The 25,917-nt window shown below is 45.8% G+C and overlaps 1 protein-coding gene and 1 long non-coding RNA gene across 5 annotated transcripts in view; one reads left to right on the top strand and one right to left on the bottom strand.

The window, feature by feature from the left end:
• The window catches only part of LOC116463495 (solute carrier organic anion transporter family member 3A1), a 326,223-nt gene extending 311,747 nt beyond the window's left edge, over nt 1–14,476 (bottom strand). The window contains exon 1 of one of the 4 annotated variants that reach the window (XM_032146625.2): nt 14,121–14,474. In XM_032146625.2, the coding sequence (XP_032002516.1) occupies nt 14,121–14,300 (180 nt within the window). In that variant the 5' untranslated portion in view covers nt 14,301–14,474. Of the gene's footprint in view, nt 1–13,798; nt 13,846–14,120 lie in introns of those variants that run through there. The other 3 variants (XM_058434672.1, XM_032146624.2, XM_058434675.1) reach the window with 3 other exon arrangements.
• The window catches only part of LOC131382527 (uncharacterized), a 32,539-nt gene continuing 20,629 nt past the window's right edge, over nt 14,008–25,917 (top strand). The window contains exon 1 of the long non-coding RNA XR_009212073.1: nt 14,008–14,123. This is a non-coding gene — a long non-coding RNA (uncharacterized LOC131382527). The remainder of the gene's footprint in view (nt 14,124–25,917) is intronic.

Raw genomic sequence — 25,917 nt, forward strand, 5'->3', positions numbered from 1 at the left:
ATGAATACGTATTGTTTTATAAAAACAATAAGGTCATTTTTCATTTGAAACTATGACAGCAGAGAAGAACATCTGATGTTACAGAAAAGCCATCAGAATGAGTTAGAGGGAAGAGTAGGTTCCTAAACAGAATTTATAGTGAGATCCAATTTTATTACTTTTTAAAAATCACGACAGTAGCACATACTGCAGAGAGGCACGGGCTGAGTACTTTGGATGGATTCTCTCATTTGGTATTCACAAGATCACTGAAAGTATAAATATCATCCCAATCTTAGAGATGAGGAAATTGAGAATTAGAGAGGGAAAGCAAAATGCCCAAAGCCACACAAGACTAACCAGCCACAGACATGGACTTCAAAGACCCCAAAGCCCACATCCTTTACCACCGTGTGGGCCTGGAAGTCATGCGTCAATGCAGGTAGATGGAGAGAGACTTAAAGGATCCACGCCAAAATGTTCACAGTTTATCTCCAGGTTCTTTGAATTACGGATGATTTTTTTATGTTATTTATGTTTATTTGTATTTTCCAAATTGTCAACACCACATATATTCCTTGTGTAATAAGTAAAACAGTAATGTCTTTATAAACAAAAAAAAAAAAAAAAAAAAGCCGGTCGGGCGTGGTGGCTCATGCCTGTAATCTCAGCACTTTGGGAGGCCGAGCCAGGTGGATCACCTCAGGTCAGGAGTTCGAGACTAGCCTGGCCAACATGGCGAAACCCCAACTCCACTAAAAATACAAAAATTAGCTGGGCGTGGTAGTGCACTCCTGTAATCCCAGCTTGTAAACCTGTACAGGTTTACTCCTGTAAACCCAACTAGACAGGCTGAGGCGGGAGAACTGCTTGAACCCAGGAGGCAGAGGTTGCAGTGAGCTGAGATTCCACCACTGCACTCCAGCCTGGGCGACAGAGTGAGACTCCATCCCCTCAAAAAAAAAAAAAAAAAAAAAGCATGAACTTGAAGTTCAAGCTAGCACTAGAGCCAGGTGATGAATATATAAAGACACAGACACAGGATGCTCACAGAGCTTTCCAGCCGGCTCAGCCAGTGCTTGGATCAGCCGGCCACAGGCTTGGAGCAACAGTGCAGAAAAGCTTCCTGACCTGACTCGCACAACCTTTCACACAGGCCTTGAAGCTGAAAGGAAACCTCCACTGGCCTCCCAGCCCCCGGAACACCTGAGGCTTCATCCCAGTCGCCAGGCAGCTCCAGTCACAGGCTACCTTCCTTCCCAGGCCCCAGTGACTACCTATCCAGGGAGGAGTGGCCTCTCTCAGCAGCCTGCCAAGCTCTTCCCAAGGAGAACAGGAGGGGAAGTTTGAAGGGCCTTCATCCAATTTTTAAACTGTAAACTGCACACCCACTTTTTGTTTGGAGACATTTCCTGTGTGTGAACACAGTTTGTTCTGTTACCAGCTTTAAAGTTATCCAGAACTGATACATCCGAGGCCAAGCAAAAGTGTTTTTTAAAAAAAAAAAAAAAAGAAAAAAGAAAAAAGTCAAACATAATAGGACCTTTCCTAATGTTAGCTCATCTTGCAGAAATCTAATTTGTATATATGCAAAAGAGAGGTTCAATACAGAGGTGTGATTTTGTCCTCAGGCCCAGGACCCTATAGTTGCCCCCCTCCCATGTGGCACCCAACCTGGTGAGCACAGCATTCCAGTACAAGAAGCATTCTGCATCCTTCAGCCCCTTGGCCTCAGCATGCGATGAAGCTGTGCTTGCTTCTAACCAAGTCTGAGCATGCCCTAGATGAAGTTCCCTCCACAGACTAGCAGACTGACTTCCAGCCACATTTTACCACACCACTTCAAAGCAGGGGAGGAGGGGCAGAGGGATCCAAGCTTGGCCAAAAGAGATGCCGACAGCCTCCACGCTGCTAACTGGAGTGGCACTCCACAGTGCCAGCCCTGACATGCCCCAGCCCGCCTGTGGCCCTGGGTTTCCAGCCCTCCCCTTCTCCATCCCAGGTTTCCAATCACATGCTGCCTCCAATGACTCTCCGCAGCCGGCCTCTTACCAATGGTTCCACTTGACATCTTGCTACCCTTGGGTCTATCCCCAACCAAGGTTGAGAAAATTATTTTATATCTCCGACCAGTCTACCCAGGCCCATCTCCCACCCTGGCCCAATGCTTTGCTTCTATTTTTAGTCTGGTCTATTGTAATACAACTAGACCAGACGTGAGGCTTTCAGAGGGCTTGGCTGCCACCTGGCCCAGGACCTGAAACGTCCTAATGAATGAGTCATTAATGAAAAAATTATAAACATTCCATCTCCCCCCCACGATAAATCAACTCCATGAGGGCCAAGAACACGCCTTACTAAACTCTATATTGCTTGCAGCACTTAAGGAAGTTGTCGAAGTTAATTAGTTTGGCAGAGATCAAGCTGACATTTTTTCTTTTTTTTTTTTTCAAAAAGGAGCCTGTGCAGAGAAATTCTGGGAACCATATCACTCCCACCCCCACCAAAAAAACCACGGAGATGGATGAGATTAGAATGCAGATGTCTGGTGCTAACTTAATACGCACCTGGCCAAATCTGAGACTGGCTGGCACAGCTCACAGTGATAAAGTCTCTTTTGGTCTCACTGAATCGGATAGGGCTTCAGGAAGGAGACAGAGCCAGCTGGAGATTTTACCAGCCCTGATTCCTGCTAAGGAATCCTGGGTGTGAGGGATGGGAACATGGATGAGTACCTATGTACGTACACACAGTAAATACACAAACACATATTCCTCACCCACATATCTGTCTAGGATTTTTTTTTTACATGCATTCTCCTTAATCAAATGATGTGATTATCAGTCCAATCCCAGCATTCAGCTAGGCCCAGAAAGAGAAAATGATGTGTTCGAAGCTAATGAATCATCTAACTAGGTTCATTCCTGCAAGTCGAATCACCACCACCCCAGAGAGAAACATGGTTACCTTCTTACAGAAAGGAGACGGGGACTGTCCGCATTTCTGTGAAGACTGAAATGTTATCTTTGGGTATGAACGACTCTCTTACAAATATCCGACAATCCTCCTACCTCACCCAAACACTTAAGAAGACAGTTTGCCTTTGTTTTCTTTGTACACACAGACTGTTTTAGGATCCTTTGCTCTTTTTCTTCTCTGGTGTTATGAACTGAATTGTTTCTCCCAAAAAGATATACTGAAGTCCTAACTCTTAGTGCCTGTGAATGTGACCTAATTTGGAAACGAGGACTTAGCAGATGTAAGCTAGTCACATGAGGTCATTAGGGTAAGCCCTAATCCAATGTGACTGGTGTCCTTAGAAGAAGAAGAGAGAGAGACGCGGGGGAAATGCCACGTGACAGCAGAGGCAGAGATGGGAGTGATGCAGCTGTGAGCCAAGGAATCCAAGGACTCTTGGCCACCCCCAGATGCCAGGAAGAGGCAAGGAAGGGTTCTCCACAGGGTCTCAGCGGGAGCACGGCCCTGCTGATGCCCTGATTTCAGACTTCCGGCCTGCAGGACTGTGAGACAAAAAATCTGTTGTTTCAAGCCATCCAGTTTGTGGTAATTTGTTACAGCACCACTAGTGAATGAATATACCTGGTTTTTTCCTTCTGAAATGCCCACCATCTCATCCACCCTCTCCCCTCCAAGCCCATGTCCACCTCACCAACAGATAAACTGTAAAAGTCACATTCTCACTTATGATATGACCCAATTTTGGTCTAACATCTGAGATACTGAAAATGTTAGGGAATAATCCTACTGTCCTACGAACTCTACAAAAGGAAAGGTTTAAATAAAATGTGAAGTCCCCACTTATTCCTGCTCCCAAATAAAGTACAAAAGAGCTCAGAATTAGTCCAGGAAGGCAGGAATCACATACAGTCTGTGGTGAAAGGTGGAACTGGATCTGAAAGGCTTGTAAGAGACCACGCCCAGCTCCATTATCCACTGGATAGGGACGGCGGGTGGCCAACCATGGGAGGGGCAGAAAGGACACTGCCCATGGCAAATGCCTGGCATGACGGTCCCACTCAGGAGTGGCCTAGGTCTTGACTCCCAGAGGCCCCCCCCCATGTGACTGTGACATCCTGTCAGGGATGGTGAGGCGTGACACTGATGGGATCAGGGGCCAGTGGAGGGAGGTAGGAAGAAAACAAATAACCAGGAGGCGACAAAGCGGCAATGAACACCTGTGACCATCACAGTTGGGCTCAATGGGTGCAAAAAGCAGCCACCAAGGCGACAGACCTCAACAGGAGAACACTCAGCTTCCTTGTGGGGGATTTAAATGTTTCACTTGTCACACAAAATAGTTCCCCTGATAGCCTTGGGTACCACAAGCCCTTGAGCTATTTTTAATCACCTCCCTGTCACTGTTATTTTTAAATACAAAAGCATTCCCCAATGAAATCCTAAGCATCAGAAGGCAAATAAGCATAAATGTATATATATTATCTGTTCACTCCATTAAGGATAGGTAGGGTGCCTCTTAGAAAGCATTAAGCCTATTTAGACAAAAAAAAAAAAAAAGAGAAACATTTTAAAAGAGAATAAGAGAAGTGATTTTTCCCCAGTATTCACCAAAACAATATTTTTATTTATGCTTGTTTATAATTGCTATTCCCAAAAATAAAACTATCAGTTGTCTTTGCTTCCTGGCTGCTCACCTGCTTACACCTGCCAGCGAATGTGAGCTGGCTCCCAAGGGTGGGGCTGCACATTTGGGTAAGTGCCTCAATTCTGTGCCCTGATTTTGCCTAATATGAAACCAACGAATGCAGAGATTCTACAATGTTATACTTAAGAAGACCTAAAAACAGGCCAACTCTGGGACACAGAAACAATATGCCCGTTGGACAGTCGATTGCACATGTCCATCTCTAGAAATCGAACAAGGTTGTACTTGGATTTAGCCCAAGCACTGCTGGCTCCACGTGCCACTCTGAGCCTAGTGCAGCAAGGAGAACCTCCCCATCTGCTTCCATCAAGTGCAAGCTGCAAAGCTGCAAAACTGCTCACTGGCTTTTTGATCTATTTATATGCATCTCCTTGATGCATATATACAGCTTGGCAAAGGTAAAGGAATGGTGCTAATTTGTGGTTTTTGTTTCTAAAAGATATCCTCCCTTTGGCTGGCTGAGAGACTGTCGTTGGCATGTTAAGCCTCCCAACCTACAAAGTATTTACCAGCACTGGGGAGGTGACACAACATGCTACACAGTAAGTCAGGAGTTTTGCCCTCAAGTTTTTGCATAAGGACAGGAGAGGCTTGTCTGAAGCTCTTCTACATCTATTTCACGGGTCTGGCTCCCTTTAAGTTTCTTCTCCTCAATCATCACTCTAGCCAAAAAAAATATGCTCCTTTCCTACATTTCAGGAGGAGGTTGGAAATCTGAACTTGACCGTGTGGTGTGCTGAGCACCCCACGCATGTATAGCTTCAAGAAGAGGATGGTGTGATGTGCCACACTGGAATACATGCTGCTTATGCAAGACACAGTAAATTCTGAGTGCTATCACAGCAGCACTTTGAGAAATGAAACAGCCAAAGGATGGTGTCTGTCACAACCGGCAGTGGTTGTACTCACGGCCATCCCACTACACTGCACGGGCAACCTCGAAAGCCAATCTTACGGGAGGCCTGCCCTCCACAACCTTGAAAACTAGTGACCACAGACCCAGGACAAGCCTCCTGTACCCCTAGAGAGAAGGGGAACTGGTGCTGACACCACAGCCAGCTGAGTTCCAGGGGGACAGCTCTAGGTGGCTCTGTGGATCTACTTTAAAGAATTCTCTGACCCAAAAGCCAACAAAGAGATTAATCAACCCCATTGTTTATTTTACAGGTCGGATCACCGTAATTGAATCTTACATAATAAACACATATGGGTCCATGCTGCTTAGAAATTTTCATCTTCATTAAGGGAATTCTTAGCAGAGTAAACACAAGACTTCAGGTGCTGTATTTTACAGCTTACATAATCAGCTGAGGGCTGCTCTCCCAATTTCAACCTGCTTATATTCAAGGTGGTAATTTCTCCTTCTCATCAGCTGAAGGATGGCAGGGGTATTTATAAAGGAAATCATGAGGACAAAGGAGAAAGATGAGTTCACACTTCTTCCTGCCTCACCCTCCCCACCCCACTGAAAAAAGTAGGGCTGGCAAGGCACCGTGGCTCACACCTGTAATCCCAGCACTTTGGGAGGCCAAGGCAGGTGGATCACTTGAGTCCAGGAGTTCAAGACCAGCCTGGACAACATGGTGAAACCACCCCACACTCCATCTCTACAAAAAAAAAAAAAAATAAGAAAATTAGCCAGGCTTGGTGGTATGTGCCTGTAGTCCCAGCTACTTGGGAGGTTGAGGTGGGAGGATCATTTCAGCCTGGGAGGTCGAGCTGTGATCCTGCCACTGCACTCCAACCTGGATGATAGAGCAAGACCCTGTCTCAAAATAACAACAACAACAACAACAATAACAAAAGTGGGGCTTATGGCAGCCTATGTTACCTTTTGCTTTTAAATATTTTCAGTGTGTCTGGGCTAGGTGGAATAAGTGCAACTTTTGTCTAAGTCCAGGAAAATACTAATGACCAACTATTCCGTGTTTAAAGAGGAATGCCCAGTCATACGGGAAATAACGAGGCTGGTAACACCATTTCTACGAAACAATCGAGCTGCTAAGTCCTCAGTTAGTAAGGGCTTCCCTTTTCAGAGGCACTCGACTCAAAACCACAAAGAAGAACCTAAATAAAGAAGTTGGGAGTCACCAACTGCTGAGGTTCTGTGCACATCCAAGGGAGTGTTTCCAGTCTCTGTGGTGTCACTGGAACTCATGGATGAAGGCTCCCCAGGCTTGCTCACTCCACACCTGTGGCTGCACAAGCTTCAGTGCTTTACACACAATTCCTCCCTCAGCAAAGTCATCAGAGTGACCCGGCTTTGGGGCTCTGAGGTCTTCTGAGTACAGATTCTCTCCTGAAGCCTGTGGCATTTGAAGGTGAATCTAAAAACTCACCTAAAACATACACTGCCACCTGATTCACGGAGAAAGGCCCAGTTCCTTCTCTATCCTTCGCAAGGACAGGTGTGACCAGACTGGGGGCAGGAAGGCTGCTTCTAAGACTACAGATGGAACGGGAGTGGTGTTGCGCAGAAGGTATGTCCGTAAGCTGAGATGGATGAATCCATGGGACGGGAAACCAGAGTGGAGGAACAGGTCCATTGTTCTGCTTATGAGAAACCAAAAAAAGAGACCAAGAGTGGGGAAATGCCCACAGACCTGCTTGCCAGCGTCCACTTAATACTGCAAGAGAACCCGAGGTGAAGGCAGCAGACAAGGCGTGAGACCTGAGCCCCTCTGGGCAACCAAGGCTGAGCTCTGCGAAGGCACGTTTTAAACAAGGCTGCCTGGAGGGCAGCATATGTCCACAACATATGTCCCTTTGTCCTCCCCCTCCTGACACCTCGGGCTCCCCTGAATTTGTCACTCAGCCTTTCAACCAGTGAAGCAGAGCAAGCTTCAGGAGCCCAGATCACCAGTTAAGGAAAGAGAAGCCTTGGCCTCACACAATATTCCAAATCCTCAGCTCCCTGGGAGGGACTTTTGTTGGTGCTAATGTCGACGAGCAGGATTATACCATTACTGCTAAAGCAACCGTGGAATACCGTATCCTATGAGAAGTACTCTATCACATGACTATTTGTTTAAACCTCACAACCATCTGTAAGATAAGCTCGATTATTATCCCCATTTTTCAGATGAGGCTATTGAGGCTCGGGTAAGTCAAGTTGCCAGGAGCTGGGAAGTAGCAAGTCTAAGTTCAAATCCAGGTCTTCCAACTCCAAGTCCAACATTCTCTCAACCTACCCTCAGCCTTCAGCACCCAGTGGCCATAGACCACAGCAAGAGATACTGAGGACCTCCCAAAGTGAAGCATCAGGGCACCTGCCACTCCCAGCCAGTCCTGCCTGCCCTGCTTTAACCTCCTTCAAGTACCCATGGACTGTAAATGATCAACATGAATCACCATTCCTGCAGTGGGCTCCTCTCCATGTGACTAATTTTTACAGCATCTTTAAGATGAAATGGATTCCTATATTTATAAGGGAATAAACAGAATTAGAAACTGATATTTAGCTTATTACTTGCCCTTAAAAACTTCTTACCTCCCAGACAAAAACGTTCATGTAGAATAGGAAACTACTTGAATATGCAATTCACTAAACCAAAACCAAAGTTTAATTGAAATAATTTTATTTCTCATTGGTTGGGGCTACAAAGTTATTATGTTTGCAGTAAATATGCATAACCATATTATTATTAATAGTAATAGCTAATATTTCCTGGGCACTCACTATGTGCCAGATACTGTTCAAGGTGCTTTACATGTACTGACTCAGTTCATCCTCACAGCAAAACGGAGGGTGGGTACTATTATAACCCCAGTTATAAAATGAAAAAGTGAGGTACAGAGAGGTTAAGTAAACAGCTCAAGGTCACAGAGCAGGTAAGGGGAGGACATAGGCATGAATCCCAGTCTTCTGACACTCATCAAATAAGCGACAGCTGCCACAGACACTTGCGTTTCTCCACCTTGGAACTGTAATCATTTAACTTGGAGTTTTAACCGTTAAGCAATAATTTGTCTCATGCTAACACATAAACACTTAGGCTACATAAAATACAAGTGTCTTTGAATCACATCAATTCATTTATCCTACGATCCAAGGTCCATGATTCCACTGTTTTCCCCGTTTATATCTGTTTTCCAAATAGAGACATAGAAATCGAAAATAAAAATGAATTGAAAGAGAAAGGATGCTATCTTTCTGGCCTACAGATTACCAAAGGCATTTCTGACAGGCAAGAAAATACAGAGATTTTCTTCAGGGAAGAATGGTTCCAAATCCATGTGTCAACCATACAGTCAAAGTTACCATTGAAATGTCCCTTCGCACCTTCAAAAAGTATGGCATACAATATTCATTGTATGCAATGCTGTACATGAACACATATGTAAATATGCAATGCATGCAGCAATGTACAGAATAGAGCACATATGCAAAAGAGAAGAACTTTGACTCCACTTTAGAGAAACATGCTTATTAAATGATGCATGTAGTGAAATCTGCGCAAGTTGGAACTAAAGCCAGAGAAATGCAGCTAGTAGGGAGTTTTATTCTTCACTATTTCTGCATGAAATGCAGCCGTATCCTCATCATTTTTGCAATACTACCCTTGTTCATCCAGACCAATCTGCTAAGAGAATACAGTCCCTCATCAAGGCAGCACCTCAAAGTTTGCTTTTAGGTGTGCAAAATAAATTCACAGAGACCCTCTTGGTGGTGCTGCCTTTGCCCAGCAGTTCACCAATGACTTCGTGCAAGAAGAAGCCCATGCAGCATAATAGAAAACACGATTCCAGCAGCATGCAAGATGAGCTGCAAATGCTGGGCAATTGATTAGCAAGGCGGTGCCACTGCAGAGAGGCCTCTCAGCGATCTTTTTCATAAGGTGTCTAAGATTCAACAAGGGGAAGAGTTACCAAAATGCAGGATAGAGCCCTCGCTCATTTTACAACTAATTCACTTTCTCCTATTGTTAAATACACCAACAAAAACTCCCTCAGAAACAAAGATAAATACACAAAGCTGGCTGAAAAGAATTTTCAGAAATACCTTTTTCCCTTAATAATTATCGACATTTTAAACGAAGCTATAAGGAAAAAAAATCAAGGTAATTTTATTTCTTACTACCTGGGGCTACATAGTAATTATGGAAATGGCAAGGAATTTGTCACTTTGAGTAAGCATAAGTGTATAAAATAATTTGATTAAATAAAATACGGTTACCTTAGTCATCATAGTAATTTGACAAGGACTTTAAAAATGTCTGTCTCTGTTGAAAATGTCAACAGACAGTTTCCTCAGCTGTCTGCTTCTGGGTTGAATATGCAAAAACTCATCTTCGAAATGATGTTTCTTTAGAAAAAAACAAAGGAGTAACAAATCTAGCAGTTTCGCCTCACCCATTAATTGCAAGCCCACTTGACTGTTCTCAGGCTGAAAGAAAAAGTGTGACTACAGAGCAGTGAGATAGAGCCTCATTAACCACACTCAGTCATCTATGTCATTATTTTGTCACCACAACCTCAAACTTATTTTTCTATAACTCTAAATAGGGAAATACCTACCCCTTGTTCAAAGGAACTCCCTTTGTGCCCCACCCAGGAAACTAGACTGGCCTTTTTTCAGTTTTCGACCTGAGGAAATTCAAATATATTTGTATGTATGCCTCAAACTAATCGTCTAGAGGTGTCAGAGGTTTTAATTTCCTGTACACACCCTTATCTACTCCGGTCCTCAGTAATTTGATACCACACAGAAACCTCTATATACAGGGCTACCCTCAGCGAGTGGCTTAAAACATTTTAGGGGGTCTCTGCAAAACACCAATAAGCACACACAAAATGACTTTCTCCCCATGCAGTTCTCATATGCCTGCATCTTCTCCAACCAGTCCAAGACTCAAGCACATGTTACATCCTTACAAACAGGACTGGAGCCACTCAAAGCCAAAACCCAAGTAGAGGAAAATTAAATTGCATTCTCTGCTGCATACAAAATGACTATCAAACTGAGCAGGCCTCTCCTCTTATGCTGCAACAATTATGTCATAGCCAGTCAGGAGGTTTAGCTGACTATGATGGAACATCCCTGTGACTATTGGCTTATCTGAAGCATGGTTTCCAGTTAAGATGTTTGTAACTGTAATAGATTTCAGAATCCACAGTTGGCCCAGGTTGCACCTGGGTTACTTTATCTAGATCACTGAGTCTGGCTTTCAGGATCAGTGTCTTTCTGTACTCCCTGACACCAAGGCAAAAGTTGCAGGCCCCCAGCCTAGCCTAACAATTGATGGCCTTCTTATATACAATACACTTTTCCCTTGAGTTTCCTCCCTGGGCAGGTCCTTGGTGGAAAACTAACACATGCATACATACACACACACACACACACACACACACACACACAGAGACACACACACATTTTCTCTCTGTCTCTCACATACACACACACACAGAGACACACACATTTTCTCTCTCACATACACACACACACACAGACACACACATTCTCTCTCTCTCTCACACACACACACAGACACACACACACACACACACACACACACACACGAGTCCTCCTTCTCAAAGTTGCTTCTTAAATCACAGGCAACCTCTGCTTCAGTTCTGCAGTTGGGAAGCCTACACTCGTGTCATTCAGGACACTGAGAAATTTGTCTTTTCAGAAAAAAAGTAAGGAAATGAAACTGCAAAATTTTAAGGCACCTGGGGAGATGAAATAAGAAGGTGGACTCTGGGAATCTAATAGGAAATAATGTTGTTAGCACAGAATTCGTAACCACCCTCCTTTCTGTGAGAGGGAGCATTGCTGGCACTGTCCCAAGGCAAGACCTTCCTCAAGTATCTGGAAATGCCTCATTAGAGGGGCAGGCTGATTGCCAATGTGAGGATCACATATAACGCACACTTGGCATGTGGACCCTGCCCTGTGGTCCTCTACAGACACAAGGTCTCAGGTTTCCTAAGAAAGCCATGATGAATTAAAAGGAAGAAATCTGCCTTTCCTGCAAACAGCTGCAATATTTCATTCTCCAATTATCCACAGAGAAGTCTCGCATGGCTGAAGGAGCAAACTTTTTTTCCCCATCTCCCAAATAACAGATGAAGAGAAAACTCTAAAGTGGCCCAGAAGAGCAAAGCCCATAGCAAGCTGAGTCAGTCAACCCTGACAAGCCAACTATTTATTTTCATGAGGCTCCGATGGCAAGGCAAAGACGAGGGCAGCCGGGCAAAGCAGAGCCCTTAGAGCCTTATGCCTCCACTCCTAGTAATCAAAATGAATTCAATTTCCTAGGCCTGTCCTCTCCTGGGCCTCCAGCTGCTTTCTGCAAGTCACCTGTTGACTCCTGTTACCCCACCCCACTCAACCAGGCTTTCCATCAGCTAAGGCTAGAAGTGCCAGGACGCCGCCACCAGGTGGACCGAATTCCTCCTCTGCCTGCCAGTCCCCTGCTCTGGGATTAAAGTCAACCTCCTAGCTCCTGGGGCCAGCCCTTCCTCCAGAAGTCCACCATTCCAGGAGTACTCGGCTTCTTAACTTTCTAAAGGAGCTAGGCCATTCATCTAGTTGCAGCCCGGCTTCATTTCTTTGTCAAATCCTTAGATCACTGCAACCGAAAAATAGTAAGCCCACGCTTTTATCATTCCTGGGGTGAAAAGTTCTGTTGGTGTTTGCCACACATGAATAATGCACTCTACTGAGCAAAATTGGTTTGAGGCAAACAAACCGTTAAACTGGAGGCAGCTGTTGATATACTAATTACCTCCTTCTAAACATAGACCCTGTTAAGTATTATGTACTTTGCATATGTCACAGTACAGACCCACATATATTTTATTAATGTGAATTTGCATCTCTGTAATACATGTACTTATTTAAATATTTTAACAGTCAAATTTCCCCTAAGGAGGTGCTGATAAACTGACTCCCAAAACACAATTATCCCCTATCCCTCAAATTCCAAGGGCCAATAGGTACTGTCTGCAACTGCATATCGTAACTATAGACACAATAAGTGTATTTTATAGAACAGAAAACAAGATATGCTTTTGACTACAGGGTTCACTTGCAGTCTACAAGTTAGGAATGCACAAGACAGAGACGGGGACGTCCGTAAACGCTTTTCGTCTCAGAAGGAGCAACAGAAATGTATTCGATTTTCAAAAGCCCTGAAATTCTGTCACCCCAGGAACAGAGCTGAGTTTGAAGACCCTCTCTCTCACAACCACCTAACTTACTCAACACCGGAGACCAAGCACTGCTTGTATTTCCCTCTAACAGTGAGCCCTGAGCCTTAAGAGATAGTTTATGAATGGTATACAGCCCCCAGCGTCTGAACCTCATTAACTTTACCCCAAGGCCAGGAATGAGGGATTAATCATAGCATCAGGATACGCGTGGTTCTATCTCTGGATGTGGTTATTCAATGGCCAAAATCTTGTCCAATTCTATCTCCATCAAACTTGCTCAGGAATACTCAAAGTCTATGACATTTGATTCCAGTTGCGGGTCAACAGCCAAGTAATGATTTAACACTATAAACTCTAAAAAAAATTTTTCCGTTTAGACAGGACTGTACTTAGGTGTGGAAGCACGCTCTCTGGAACTCAAGTTGCGACCACCTGAGCAGGGGAGGCGAAAGCGACAAAGTAGGTACCTGACAGTGCTGAGTCATTACAAGCTGTTTCCTCTGAAATGTTATGCACCCATGGGCCCTCTGAGCATTAACATCCTCTTTCTGGAGGCAAATAAAATACATATTCATTGTGGAAAATGGTGCAACCTTCTGTGGGCGACAGACCACGATGGGGAATTTAGCACTAAGAGTGGATAGCAGGAACTACACAAACTCGCAGCTGCTCTCTAGGTACCGTAACTTTATCCCAGACACTGAAAGAGGGCTATAGGGATACCGGGTGGGAATATTCCCCCTGCAGCCCCGGCTCAGGTCAGGGCCACACTAGGGCGCATTTTACTCTAAGCTGTCATATCCCACTGTAATTGGCGGATGTAGAAAGCGCCGGGAGAAAATGATGCATGATAGATTTGTTCTCGAGGAGGATGCAATGGAGAGTAGAGGACGCAGGATGCTAACTGGTCTTTCTTCCCATGTGCAGGTCACCTGAAAACCCCGATGCTTTCCTCTCCAAGGAGAACCCTGAACTCACCGTCTCGCTCCGCTCTTATGGGGGGAGAGGAATAGTTTCACGCCCACCTGCCCGCCGCCTCTCCTCCCCCGGCACCCCCTGCCTCAGCCGGGCGCGCGCGAGCTGCTACCGGCATCAACGGTCCCGCCCGCTACCCGCTCCCTGGCAGCCCCGGCCCGCAGCTCCCCCGGCGGCCGCCTCTGCACCACTCGCCAACCTCCAAGCCGGGCCGAGGTCATGCCCGCCTGCCCCCAGCGCCGGGCGGCCCCCTCCTCGTGCCAGGCGGCCGCTCGGGAGCCGGGCTGGGGAAGGGGCCCGCGGCGGAGTTGGCTCGGGGACTCACCAGGTAGGCGCCCACCGTGCCCTGCGCCAGCATCAGGGCGCACTCGGACACCAGGAAGATCTTGATGTTGGAAAAGCAGGACACCTTCTTTTTCTTTTTCTTGTTCCTCTGCGCCTCGTCCCCCTGCAGCTCGCCGCTCCGGCCGCCGCCCGACGAACCGCCCGGCTTCTTCCCCTGCATCCTTCCCCCGGCGCCGCCGCCGCCGCTGCCGCTTTCCCGCTCGCCCCGGGTGTCGGGGCCGCTGCCGGGCTGGGGTGCGCGCCTCGAGGCTGCGTGCTGTCCCCGCCCCGGGCTCGCGGCGGCCGCCCCCGTCCTGCCGGGGCTGGAGAGGTGGAAGGCACAGCTCCTCGCCGCCGCCGCCGCGCTAGCCCCTTCCTCCTCCTCCTCCCCCGCCTCCGCCCTCCCCTGGCCTCCTCCTCCGGCTCCGGCTGTGCCAATCACAGGGGCTCCTCGCGCCGCCCGCCGCCGCCGCTGCCTCGCCTCCCGCGGCCGCCCGCCGCTGCCATCGCCCGGTTCCCCTTGCCCGCCGGCCGCGCCTGCTCTCACCCCCTCAGCCCCAGCCCCAAGGCCTGGGCCTGGGCCGCCGCTGCGCGCCCTCGCCGCGCCGCTCCTCGCTGCCGGTGCGCCCCCGGGGAGGCACGGGAGGCGGGCTTGGGATGCGGAGGGCGGCCCGGCGGCCGAGGTTGGGAGGGTCCGGCTGCCGGGAGAACTGGGGAGACCCGGAGTCCTTGCGAAGTAAGGGGGGTGCCCCTGAGGGAGGGAGGCGGCGCCCGGCCCCTAGGTGGCGCTGCGGGGCACGGGGCCCCGCGGCGGAGACTGGCGGCTCTGCGCCGGGCGCAGAGATGGGGTGGGGAGGCGCCCCCGCGGGGCTGGGACCCGGCGCTCGGGAACCCGGGTGCCCAGGCCTCAGAGGGCAGGCTGTTCCCAGGAAGGGAGAATACCGAATACCCAGGAAGGGCTTGGCGCGCGCTCTTCTCCGCCCGGGGATTTCTGGGGACAGATGTTGTGCTCTGGGGCTTGGGGAGGTGCCAGAGGTCAGAGCTGCTTGAGGCTTCTGCCGCCTGCCGGTTTCTGCCCCAGCTCTCCCGGCCACAGGGGGTGTTGAAAAGGCCCCAGACCGAAAGGAGAGAAAGGGGAAGTTAGAGGAATACGTCGGGAGCCCCACGGACTGTTAGTGCCCAAGCCTCGGTGTCCAGGCGCTGCATGATCGCCGCGGCCCCAGCAGAGGGCCTTGTCCGGCCCTTCATCCGCCCAGGGCCCTGCGGCTGGAGCGCGCAGGAAGCGGCCAGCCACAGGCCTGCTGGGTCCCCACTCCTCCCCTGGCTCTGTGGCCCTGGCCACCATCCTCGGCCTTGACCTGAATGCCTGGCCCATGTCAGCCGCTCCTAATTACTCCCCACTCTCACCGTTACCAAGGAGTGTGGGCCGCAGGGCACTACCAATAGGATCTGCTGTTTCTCAACTGCAGCGTTTGGAAGCTGAGAGAAAAGCTCAGAGGACTGGACAGGTACCAGGAAACAGCACCTTCCACCTGGGCCATTGGGGGACTCAAGGAATCATTTAAAACGCTTTCCTTAGTAATTGTGTCAAAGAAAATGACCCACTCTCCCAGGCTCCTGTGTCCAAATGCAGGCTCAACTTCAAAACTCAATAGCAATGAACTCTACCATATTTTTCCTTTCTCCCGAAGAACTTGAATGAGAATAGAGAGTGTAATGGTGGGGGTGTTGTTTTGCCATGGCATTTAAATATAAACTGCTTCATCCTTCTGTGGCTCCAGACATGATCTCACCCAGGCTTGGTGTCGCTTTGAGATGCCCCTACCTTGTCTAGGCCACCTCCTATCTGCATTGGCTTCCCCCACACTTGAAGTCTCTTCCCGTTTTCCCTACTTCCTGAATCACTGGCCACACCATTCTCGGCCAGTCCTATAATGAGAATCCTTACTGCCCCCTCCTTCCTTCCCCACACCCTCCCATCACTCAGAGCCAACTTTTCTGCAGGATGTTTATGTCCCCCTCTTTCCCTCCCCATCACTTTGCATCATGGGGTACCTCCCCACTTCCTCCTGAGAAGACCCTTGACAAGCTAGCTCTGTTCCCTGCCTCTGACGATAAGCTACAAAGCTGAGCTGAGACTTTACTTGTCTATGAATGGTGACCCCATTGCTAATGAAATGTGCAGAGTGTGTTATAGTCTTCAACTCTTATTTACATTCTTTGTAATAACAAGAGCTAATGCTTACTGTGTGCTTATTATGGCCAGACACCATTCTCAGTGCTTCACCCACATTTACAATGTAATCCTCACAACAGTCCTCTAAACCAGATACTATTATTAGCCTTGTTTTACAGATGAGACAACTGAGGCCTAGAAAGGTTAACCTGACCAATGTCACTTGTCTAGTAAATGGCAGGGCAAGTCTTGGAAAACCAGGGTGTCTGCCATTATAGCCCAGGTTCTTTATAACTACATACATATTATCTCATTTATCACCCAGTGTGGTTCATCTCATGGGGAGGCTGGGACTTATGTTGTTCCTCTTTTATAAAGCTAGAAAGGGACAAAACTTGCATCCACGTCCAGCCCTTTTTGTTCTTGTTTGTTTGTTTGTTTTTTTGAGATGGAGTTTCACTCTTGTTGCCCAGGCTGGAGTACAATGGTGCAATCTCGGCCCATGGCAACCTCCGCCTCCCGGGTTTCAGCGATTCTCCTGCCGCAGCCTCTGAAGTAGCTGGAATTACAGACATGTGCCACCACGCCTGGCTAATTTTGTATTTTTAGTAGAGACAGGGTTTCTTAATGTTGTTCAGGCTGGTCTCGAACTCTGACCTCAGGTGATCCACCTGCCTCAGCCTCCCAAAGCGCTAGGATTACAGGCATGAGCCACCATGCCCGACCAGCCCTTTTTGTTCTATACCACAATGCCTCGTGTACAGACTGAGAAGGGCACAGGCTTTTTTCAGCTTAACCATTTATTTTAGATTAAAAAATTAGCTGTCTTTAGAGAAATCACACACTTTTGCTGCCAGATAAAGGATTTCGGATTAGGGTTGTGGATTCTTCCTATAATTAATGGTAAGCAGCCATGAAAGTAATCCTGTGCCTGAAGCCTTAAGAATCATCAAAGTCAGCCTCAGGGAAATTAGGCTGCAGCCTCACAACAGTCAGAAAGAAGGAATTTAACAAGTTCAACTCCCTTCCTTCTTTGCTCATCCTTTATTTACTTGTAGATCAGGGCTCCAGGGATGATAAGGTGCGTTTATGAGCACCAGGTGCTTCTGTTGGGCATTCCCCTAGCCCCGTATGCAGACAGAGGAAGCAGCAGAAAATAGTAAACATCATTGTATCTGTATAGCACATTAATGCTTATGAAGTACTTCTATGTCCTGTATCTCAGCTGAAGCTTACAACAGGGAGAGCTGGTCTTATTAACCCCTTTTTTTCTCAAAAGAAACAACAGCAGGTGGGTTTGGGGAGCTCACCGCCAGCAAGTGGCAGGAATTGAGTCTACATTTGCCACCCCAAATTGGTGGGGGTGAGAGGTGAAGCCAGCTGGACTTCCTAGGTCGGATGCGGACTTGGAGAACTTTTCTGTCTTACAAGAGGATTGTAAAATGCACCAATCAGCACTCTGTAGCTAGCTAGAGGTTTGTAAAATGTGCCAATCAGTGCTCTGTAAAAATGCACCAATCAGTGCTCTGTAGCTAGCTAGAGGTTTGTAAAATGGACCAATCAGCACTCTGAAAAATGGACCAATCAGCAGGACATGAGCAGGGACAAATAAGGGAACAAAAGCTGCCCCCCGCCCCAAGCTGTGGAGCTTGGTTCTTTCGCTCTTCACAATAAATATTGCTGCTGCTCACTCTTTGGGTCCATGCCACCTTTAAGAGCTGTAACACTCACCATGAAGGTTCGCAGCTTCATTCTTGAAGTCAGTGAGACCACGGACTCACCAGAAGGAACCAACTCCCGACACAGGAGCACTGAGGAGGAACAGTAGGAGGTAGAGGGTGTTTAGGCCTTCCATGAACTGCAGTGCCCCCTCTAACGAGCCTCTGAAATAGACAGTTGACACTCATGTGAGCAGCAAAGCCGACAACTTAAACCCCATTAAAGGCCTCAACTGGGCTTCCTTAAATGTTTGTTGCCTTGGAGAAATGCTGTAACCACCGCTTCCATGCTAGGGCCTTTTTCATTCATCTCTCCCTCTAGTGGTGGATGGTGAATTTAGGAACAGGTCAGTACTATGAATGACTCTAGAACCTTTATGATTATTTTAGCCTCTCAACTACTTTCTGGACTAGATGACTTTTCAAGATGAAACTATTGCTAGCTAAGGCTGTGGTTCCGTGATTCCTTACTTTGTTGGCTACTAGAGGTATTCTAAACATTGAGAAGCCAAGTAATCTTAAAATCTGATGTAGGGAAGCAAAAAAGAAAGTGGGGTAACATGGGAAGATAAACTGGCTTTTGGTTCGTAAGACATTAATAAGCTATAGGTAAATGCTTAGTGATCAGGATTTGAAGAGCTTTTCTCCCTCATTTTAGAGAGGACCTCTGTTCATTTTGGTAGGAGAGAAGTGGGTTAACTATATGGTCGTGAAAAAACGACAATATCTTCCTCTGTTACTGGGCTATGGGAGATTTCCCAGCAAGCAGCCTCAATGTAATTCAACACAATGAGAAATTGTTGTTCAAGTAATTCACGTGAAGCATCTTTTGCCAGCTTCAATTTTGTTCACAGGCAAATACAAAGTTGAAAAATAAATGCAAAGAATGATTTCTGATTGTCACTGGGATGAAAAATAGATGCTTAGATTCTCACCCTGTGAATTTTTTTTTTTTTCTGAAAATGCACCAATCATATGTTGTGTCCAACCAAGGATAGAATTGGGGCTAGGCCAACTTCTTTGGCTTGAAACTAATATTTGGGCTGAGTTGAAGCTTATTTTCTTTTTCTCAGAGTTTTTCTCTTCCCACCCCCATTTTCCAATTAGCCTGGTCCATATGCCTTTCTACCAAATAGCCTCCGTTTGCTACTTACTATATTCATAGTTTCATATTGTAAATTATATCTCTTAATTTGAATGTGCCCTAAAGCTCAGCAAAGAAGTGAAAAGGATAAACATCAATGTAGATACAATTCTAAAAAATGGTGAATTCAAGTGGAGAAACAGAAGAAAGAAAGAAGAACATTACTGGAAATAGAATTGATATGAGAAAACCAGGGTTTTAGGGATCTGTTATATTTACGGAAAATGAGTTTTGAGGTAAAGGAGAAGGAATAGAGATAATAAACATTTCCCAATATTAGTGCATTTGGGGAGATCATCATTTGCTACTTCTGTTTATATGCATATAAATAGAATTTGTTTATCCACATAGACTGTTAGCTTCTTAAGGGTATAAGAAGTGTTTTACTTTAAAAATAAAGGATCGGCCAGGTGCAGTGGCTCATGCCTGTAATCTCAGCACTTTGGGAGGCCAAGGCAGTTGGATCACCTGAGGTCAGGAGTTCAGTACCAGCCTGGTCAACATGGCAAAAACCGGTCTCTACTAAAAAATACAAAAATTAGCCAGGCGTGGTGGTGAGCACCTGTAATCCCAGCTACTCAGGAGGCTAAGGCAGGAGAATCGCTTGAACCCAGGAGGCGGAGGTTGCGGTGAGCTGAAATCCTGCCATTTCACTCCAGCCTGGGCGACAGAACGAGACTCCGTCTCAAAATAATAATAACAATAATAATAAAAATAAAGGATCATTTGTTCCCCTCAGTGCCCACCAGGCCTCGTGCCAAGAAGCTTAATACCTCTGATTAGGACAGAAGAGACCCAGAAGGTGTCAGTGTTTATAGAAAAGTTCCTTCCAGGCATTCTCCCCAGGGACCCTCCTCTCCATCCTCTGTGCAACTACACACACACCCTTCTTGCAGCAAAAATTGTCCCCACAAGCCCCTTTCCCGATAACAATGTCTTTCGTCCTCTCTCTCGGAGGAGGGCTTTCCCAGCTTTGCTCCTGGTCTCTGAAAAATGCACACAAACCTTGATATTGGGAGAGTGGGTACTGCTATGGTAGGCAAATGACATGAGCTAGCACTGGAAACCAGCTGAAGGCCCAACAGCATTTCCACAAAGGAAGCACGAGGGATAGTGATTATATGTCAAGAGTATCGTGAGTTCCAAGCTCAGCAGAAAGTGGTCACAGCTGTCTGCCCTCCTGAGGGGTAGTGGGTGCCAGGCCTGTGTACCTCAAGTGGGCATGGTGCAGTCAGGGCATTAACCCTTGGACTGATCAAAGAGAAAGAAGGGTTTCTTGAGAACATACAAGGAGGTCATGGAAAAAAAATCTCCAGGGTGTAGAATGCCACTACAGAGAAAGAAAACCTAAATTAAGAGCATGGGTTATAGAGACATCATATACCCTTGGGAGAAAGATAAAAAACGTCTGCTCAGGATACATTTGTCTCCTGCACCCTAGCTTCCTTACGCTGCCTCCTTGCCATTCCTCCAGGCATACTCCTCTCCCATACTACAGCAAGTAGGAGGGTTGAGGAGTGAACAAACAAAATGAGAAGTCTGTCCAACCTTTGATGACCTGTTATGGGCGGAACTGTATCTCCCCCAAAATTCATATGTTTCAAACTCAACCCCCACCACCTCAAAATGTGACTATATTTGGAGATAGGGCCTTTAAAGAGGTAACCAAGGTGAAACAAGCTCATATGGCTCCAATCCAACAGGACTGTATCCTTATTGGAAGAGATCAGGACACAGATATACATAAGAGATGACCACAAAAGGACACAGGTGGAAGGCAATTATCTGCAAGCAAAGGAGAGAGGCCTCAAAAGAAACCAAACCTGCCAACACCTTGATCTTGGTCTTCTAGTCTTGAGAATGATGAGAGAACACATTTCTGTTGTTTAAGCCTCCCAGTCTGTAGTATTTTGTTATGGCAGCCAGAGCAGACTAATATATAACCGTAACCGTCTCCCAGCCCTTCACACACCTCATACTCCTTCTGCACTTTATTACAGTTCCTTGAGCTCATCATGCGGTCTCCTCCTGTAAACACTTGCACAGGCTGTTCTTTCTGCTTGGAATGTCCTTCCTTCAGCAGGCTTACACCTACTAGTATCTTAAGATCCAGCTAGTGTCACCGCCTCCAGGAAGTCCTCAGAGAATACTCTCTCCCACCTGCTTCCCCTCTCCACCTGAGCCAGCCTCTGCACAACCTAGCATGGATCCCATTGTGGAGAGCTCTCACTGTGCTTCTCCCTCATTAGCCTTTGGTCGGTGTCTTTCATTTCTGTATTTTTGCCTTCTAAAAGAGTCAAGCCCAGAGTGGTCAGTAAGTATGAGGGAGAGAACAAACAAGTGAGGACACAAGAAAAAGAAACCCTTCCTCACTGGAGCTGCCCAACAGGTATGGGACAGGAGAAAATGGCAAGAAGAGCCCGCAAGCATTAGGAGGAAAGAAGAAAAAGGACATGGTAGTGACAGTAGTGATAAGACTGCACCTAGCCAGGCAGGAGGTGAGAGCAAGAGGGATTGTCTAGAGCCTGGCTACTCAAAGTGTGGTCCCTGGGCAGCAGCACAGGCATTACATGGGAGAGAGGGAGAGAGAGAGAGGGAAGGAGGGAGGGGGGGAGAGACAGAGGGAGGGAAGAGGAGAGAGAGAGACCGGGGAGGGAGGGAGAGAGAGAGGAGACTCTCAGCCCAGATGTGCTGAATCAGAATTTAAAGTTTAACAAGCTCTGCAGGTGTACATCATGACTTGAGAAGAATTGGCTTAGAATGGTATCAAAAGAAGCCTAGAGTTAGACGATTTTAAGCAGTATTTTAGTATTTATATTCATTCCCCTTTTTTATTGTATTTGGGGCTTTAGAAAAAAGGACTAAGAGGAACAATTGGCTCTGAAGATGACGCTGGTTATTTTCATTCTCTGGGAATCCTCGCGCTGTGGAGTGCCGCAGGGTGGGAGCATAGACAGCTAATGACAGGGCCAGGGAACGGGGGAGTGGAGGAGAGGAAACCTGCCGTTTTATTTTGTGTCTGATTGTTGTTTTGGCGGCATATCTGAATCTCAGAATGAAAGTTGAGATACTGAGCTTCTGGATCATAATAGTTGCCTGGATTTCTCCCTCCTAACTTCCTTTACCCAACAAAAATGCAGAGGCTGACAGGACATAAAGGGCTGAAAACCCAGGATCCTGACTATTTCTCAGGGAAATTACTCCTCACACAGGACAGATGGAATGACCAAGGAAGAGGAGTGCCTACTTCCCCCATAGGAAAAAGAGAGGAAGGTTCTGCAGAGGGGATGCTAGCTGGTTCCCCAACCAAATACCCTGACAGTCACCTCCTGGCTGCCTGAGGATGGCATTCTCACCTTGCTGAATCTATCTGTGCAATTGTAACTCCCAGAAAGGCGCTATGGGCCTCGGTGAAAGGAGTAGGTGGTTGCAGAGTATGCCCTGGGATGTAAAATAATATAAATGGGAATAAGGATGGGAAACTTTAAAAAAATTATCTACTGCTCGGTAACAACCCACCACAGAACTTAGTGGTTTAAAACAATACGTATTTTGCTCAAGAAATCTGCAGTCAGGACAGGGCTTAGGAGGGAGAGCTGGACTCTACTGTCAGCTGGGATCATCTCATTTGGCACCTGGCACCTGGTCTACAAAGACAAACAGCTGCGGGTCAGAATAGCTGGGCCTCTTTGGGCATCTGTTTGTGGGCTCTCACCCTGATCTCTCCAGCATGACAGCCTCAAGGCAGCCAGACTTAATGCATGCATGCTCCCGGCTCCCAGTGTACCTGCCTCAGAGAGGAGGCCATATGACTTTTATGAGCCAGCCTCAGAAGTCAGCCGTGTTAGTTCTGCTGCGTTCTCCTGCATCCTGTTCATGGAAGCAGCTACAAAGTTCCATCTGGACTCAAGACGGGAGAACATAGACTTCACCTCTTGGTGAAGGATGTTTGATGTCACTTTGTTAGAAGAACCAAGGAGTGAGGTATATATTGCTGTGGCTACCTTTGGAAAATACAATCTGCCAGATACATTGAGAGCTCTGTGTCTTGGAATCAGAGTTTCCCATGCACTGTTTCAGGCCACAAAAAGACTGTGGAATGTTTCAAAGTATTTAGTAATGAATTCACCTTTTATTTACAAAGAAACAGGGAAGCAAGGGAAATTCATGTCATAGTGTAACAGTACACATTGCTAGCTAGGCACCATAGCTTGCTCTTCAGTTAAACATTTAAGAGGAAGATTCTGGCAGATCCAGAGTACAAACAATTTGGACAGCTATATCCTTGTTGGAGAGGGAGTAAGTGCATATGCGTTGGGGGATGGTATAAAGATACATTGAGTCTATGAAAAATATTCTGTAACATGTAACAGGAGACTCGCTAGACCAATAAGGCAGAGAAAAAGCATGCTTGTTTAAGGAAAAGCTAACTGCATAAAACAGAAAAAAGATTTAATCCTATTTTTTGTGTTCTTAATACTAGGCGGTATGTACTTTCTGAAGTAAGAATGAAACTGATGAAAAAGGTGACACCTGAGATTCTGAGATTGGAAAGGAAACTGACATGTTAAGAATTGAATTCAGGTAAACTAAAAATAAAATTGTGGAATCAAAATTCAATTCTGATGCAGTGAAGACCAGAACTGAAATCACAAAAAGCCAAATAAATAATGTAGGAAACAAGGTAGAGAAGTTTTCTATCTATGCAGAGAAAAGAAACAAAAAATGATGACAGAAAGGATAGGTAATTTGGTCGATCAAAAATAAAGAGTTACTCTATGGATAAGAAGGACCCAAGGGAAATATAACCAGAACAAATGACATTGCTTTAACATGGAGAAAAATGGAAGAAAAAGTTGAGCTAGAAAAAAAAAAATGTACAACTTAAAATACTGCACGATGTTCCGGGCAAAAGTAAAGATGTACACAGACATAATCTAGCAAATGTGTTCAAATGGAAAAGATTTTAAAATATTCTACAAACATCCAGACAAAACAAATGTTACTTATGATAAAAATGAGAATAGGCTGAATTAAGGGTACAGCACAAGACTAGATGCCACATAAGAAATGAGTAAAGTCTAAATGGTACTAGAAAGTGCTTATGACTCAAGCTGAAATGTTAATTTGCAAAGAAAACAAAAAGAGATTCTTAGATATTCTAGTCAAGGGTTCAAAAAAGATACCACCCATGCACTTTTCTTGAAAACATTAAAGATACGTTCCAGTGAAACAACATGTTAAAGACAAAAACTCAATAGCAAAAATGAGTTCAAAAGAATTGTGATAACCCCAGCTAAACATACTAAATTAAGTTTTAAAAAGTTGTAAATAAAGTACAGTTGGAAAGTTTTCTTGAGATAGACTAAAAGTAATAAATAGGTCCATAATTCTAAATGACATTGGCAAGAATGGAGGAAAAGGAGTGTATGTGGGAAAGAAGAGTACGAAATTCTTCATCTTGTAAAGAGTCAAAAGTTATATCATTCATGAATTTGATGATTAGAGAATGTATGCATTCAAGTGTGATCTTAAAAAATAGAATTTGGGCTAGGCATAGTGGCTCACACCTGTAATCCTAGCACTTTGGGAATGCCGAGGTGGGCAGATCACTTGAGTTTAGGAGTTCAGGATCAGCCTGGCCAACATCACGAAAACCTCTCTCTACCAAAAATAGAAAAAATTAGTTGATCATGGTGGCATGTGCCTGTAATCTCAGCTACTTGGGAAGCTGAGGCAGGAGAATCATTTGAACCCGGGAGGCAGAGGTTTCAGTGAACCAAGATTTCGCCACTGCACTCCAGCCTGAGTGACAGAGCAAGACTCCATCTCAAACAAACAAAAACTGAATTTGAAGAATTCAAAGAAAATACATACTTATAGAAATGGGGAAAATAAAAACCAAGAAAAATGTTAATACAGGTTGAGTATCCCTTATCTGAAATGGTTGGGGCCAGAAGTGTTTTGGATTTGGGAGGTTTTCAAATTGGGGAATATTTGCAGAGTGTATACCAGTTGACCATCTTTAATCTGAAATCCTCCAATGAACACTTCCCTTGAGGGTCATGTTGGTGTTCAAAAAGTTTCATATTGTGGAACATTTTGGATGTTTAGGTTAGGGATGTCAACCTTTACGGGGGGGGGCGGGCAGGGAACAATATAACAGAAAACATCACAGACTTTTGAGAGAGATATCTTATTTTGAAAGTGGTTCAGGCACTTCCTAACTTTCATCTTAGGGAAATTAACTTATCTACTTAAAAACCTGAGTTTTCTTGTTGGTAAAACTGGAAAAACCATACACTTCCTAGGGTACTTATGGGGATGGATTATCTAAAGAACATAGTTCAGTGTCTGGCCCAAGTATGATTTGATAAATGAGTTGTTGTTGTAATTTGTTGCCATCATTGTTTTTTTCATTATCACAATAAAAGATTAAAAATACTTGCATCTCCCTCTGTGTCTTTTCCTCAGGGACGCTGTCTTGGCTTTGTTTTATGAACCCACTCCTCAATTGTATCTGACATTTTAAATTCTTTGATTTGTATCCTATTCTAGATTTCTGATCAATTCCACAGACTTGATTTTTATAATGCTCCTTTCTTTACCCATGATTAAGTGTGAGTTTTTACTCGTTTTCTTGCCTGCAACTGATTTCTTTGTCAGTGATGAGACTCAGTTTCCCTGAGCCCTGGCTGAGCAAAATCACAGATACCCAGAATAATTACCCAGGATGGGAGGATGGCCAGTTATAACAATA

The sequence above is a fragment of the Hylobates moloch genome, unplaced genomic scaffold (assembly GCF_009828535.3).
Source record: "Hylobates moloch isolate HMO894 unplaced genomic scaffold, HMol_V3 SCAFFOLD_39, whole genome shotgun sequence".
NCBI classification, from domain to species: Eukaryota; Metazoa; Chordata; class Mammalia; order Primates; family Hylobatidae; genus Hylobates; species Hylobates moloch.